This window comes from Nannospalax galili, unplaced genomic scaffold (genome assembly GCF_000622305.1).
Source record: "Nannospalax galili isolate Female #2095 unplaced genomic scaffold, S.galili_v1.0 scaffold597, whole genome shotgun sequence".
In the NCBI taxonomy this organism is placed as follows: Eukaryota; Metazoa; Chordata; class Mammalia; order Rodentia; family Spalacidae; genus Nannospalax; species Nannospalax galili.
In genome coordinates this window covers 245934-247806 of record NW_008339519.1, presented here as the reverse complement: position 1 = coordinate 247806, position 1873 = coordinate 245934, and the positions used below count along the sequence as shown (strand labels likewise).

At 43.1% G+C, this 1873-nt stretch overlaps 1 protein-coding gene across 1 annotated transcript; it reads left to right on the top strand.

Moving 5' to 3' along the window:
• LOC108490921 lies at positions 1-1655 on the top strand (the record flags this gene model as incomplete). Its single annotated transcript, XM_017798464.2, is given in 2 exon segments — positions 1-327; positions 685-1655. Coding segments are annotated over 2 exon segments (705 nt in total), but the record flags the coding sequence as incomplete, so codon positions are not given.
• Positions 1656-1873: the final 218 nt, after the last annotated feature.

Below are 1873 nucleotides of genomic sequence, written 5' to 3'. Positions count from 1 at the left end.
TATGATGCACAGGTTTTTCCCAGGTTATTTACTACCACCCTTAAAGACGATCTAGATGCAAATACAACGGGGCCATGCATTGAATTATATAATCAATCTTCTGCAGGCAAATGGTCGGGTACCTATGATGGATTTGGAAGAAAAGAATATAGACAGGGAACAAAGTACATAGCTAATGTTACAGCTATAATAGGGTGGAGGCCATATTGGGATAAAGAATCAAATAAAACTAAGCAACCTAAAATATTCCCCTCATGCGAAGGAGAAATAGGGGCTGACACTATTCCCTCCTGGACAGGATGCCAGGCCAGAATAACAGCTTTCTTAAAAGATAAAAAATTCACATGGTCACCCCCAATGGGAGATAATTTCACTCAAGACTCCTTATAAGAATTTAATATTCATCCCTTTGATGCATGGTTGCTTTGTGGAATAAATGGGAGTTGTATAGACCTCCTCCCCATGCTATATATCAAAGAAGGCAAATATTTGATAACAACATTGATTTATGATTGGGTCGGGGACGTGCACAAAGGATCCATGAAGTGGGGGATAAAGACGGAGAAGATAAATATCCTGAAGGAAGAGGAGTTTCCTCCTACTCCAGTCTGCCTTTGGCCCCCATTTATTTGGATTGTCAGCAAGACATATAATCAATCCATAGAGATGTTAAATTGTTCTTTAGATGAATGTGCTTATACCCCCTGCTGGAATGCTTCTATTTACCCTGTTGCCATTGCTACCCGCATGCCTCGATATATACCTGTGCCTGTAGCCATGCCAGGTACCCTATCTTTATTTAGGCATAAAAGAGATTTTGGCATATCTGCCGCCATTGCAGTCATCATTGCAGGAGCAGCAATTACAGGGGCTACCGTGGCATCCGCCATGACATTATCCACATCGGTGCAGACAGCCACTTCAGTGTCTGCTGCTCTAGATTATCAAGCCTCTGCTAATATGCAGCTCCAAGGAGGTTTAATGCTAGTCAATCAAAGAATTGACCTCTTGCAAGAACAAGTGGATATATTATGGCAATTAGCGCAATTGGGATGTGAATAGAAACTCCCAGGCCTTTGTATCACTTCTATCCAATATGATAATTTCACCCTTGCTGCTAACCTCTCTAGAAGTCTTTCACAGCATTTGAAGCTCAACTGGACTGCAGATTTCGAAGATACCTTAGTAAAATTAAGGGTAGCCATCATCCAGATCAATTCTACGCGAATCGATCTCTCGCTAACAGAAGGATTGGGCTCCTGGATCCAGTCTGCTATCTCCTACTTCAAGGAATGGGTGGGGGTGGGAATGTTTGGATTCTTTATAATTTGTGGGATGCTCTTTGTGTTATGGTTGGTCTGCAAAATGAAAATAAGATCTAATAAGCAAAAGGCAGTTGTTGCACAGGCCCTCGCAGCGCTAGAGGCCGGATCAACCATAAAAATTTGGCTTAAGATACTTAAATAATTAATATATATACACAGGTCACTGAATTCTGTTGCTTTGCACCATTTGGGGTGAAGACCCATTGCACAAATGAAGAACAGGATTCTAGCAGTTCAAAGGGAATGTCGAGCAAAGCATCGCAGTAGATGATACATAGATGTTATCATCTATGAGAATATGCCTAATTGCACAGAGGTCGGGATGCATGAACCTCTGTGGAGAGCCACAGCCTCCGCCGCCATTACAAGATGGCGCCGGTATCCGGACCTTCTTAATAGTAAACATCCTGCTGCACCCATAAGGGGCGTGCACAAGAGCCTGCTCTCCCTCGCCTCCTCCCGTGGCGTGATCTCCAGCAACCAATCCGCTTCTTATACGTCATAGATGGGACCTTTAGACTATATAAGCAACAGCTCTCCCACTTCTC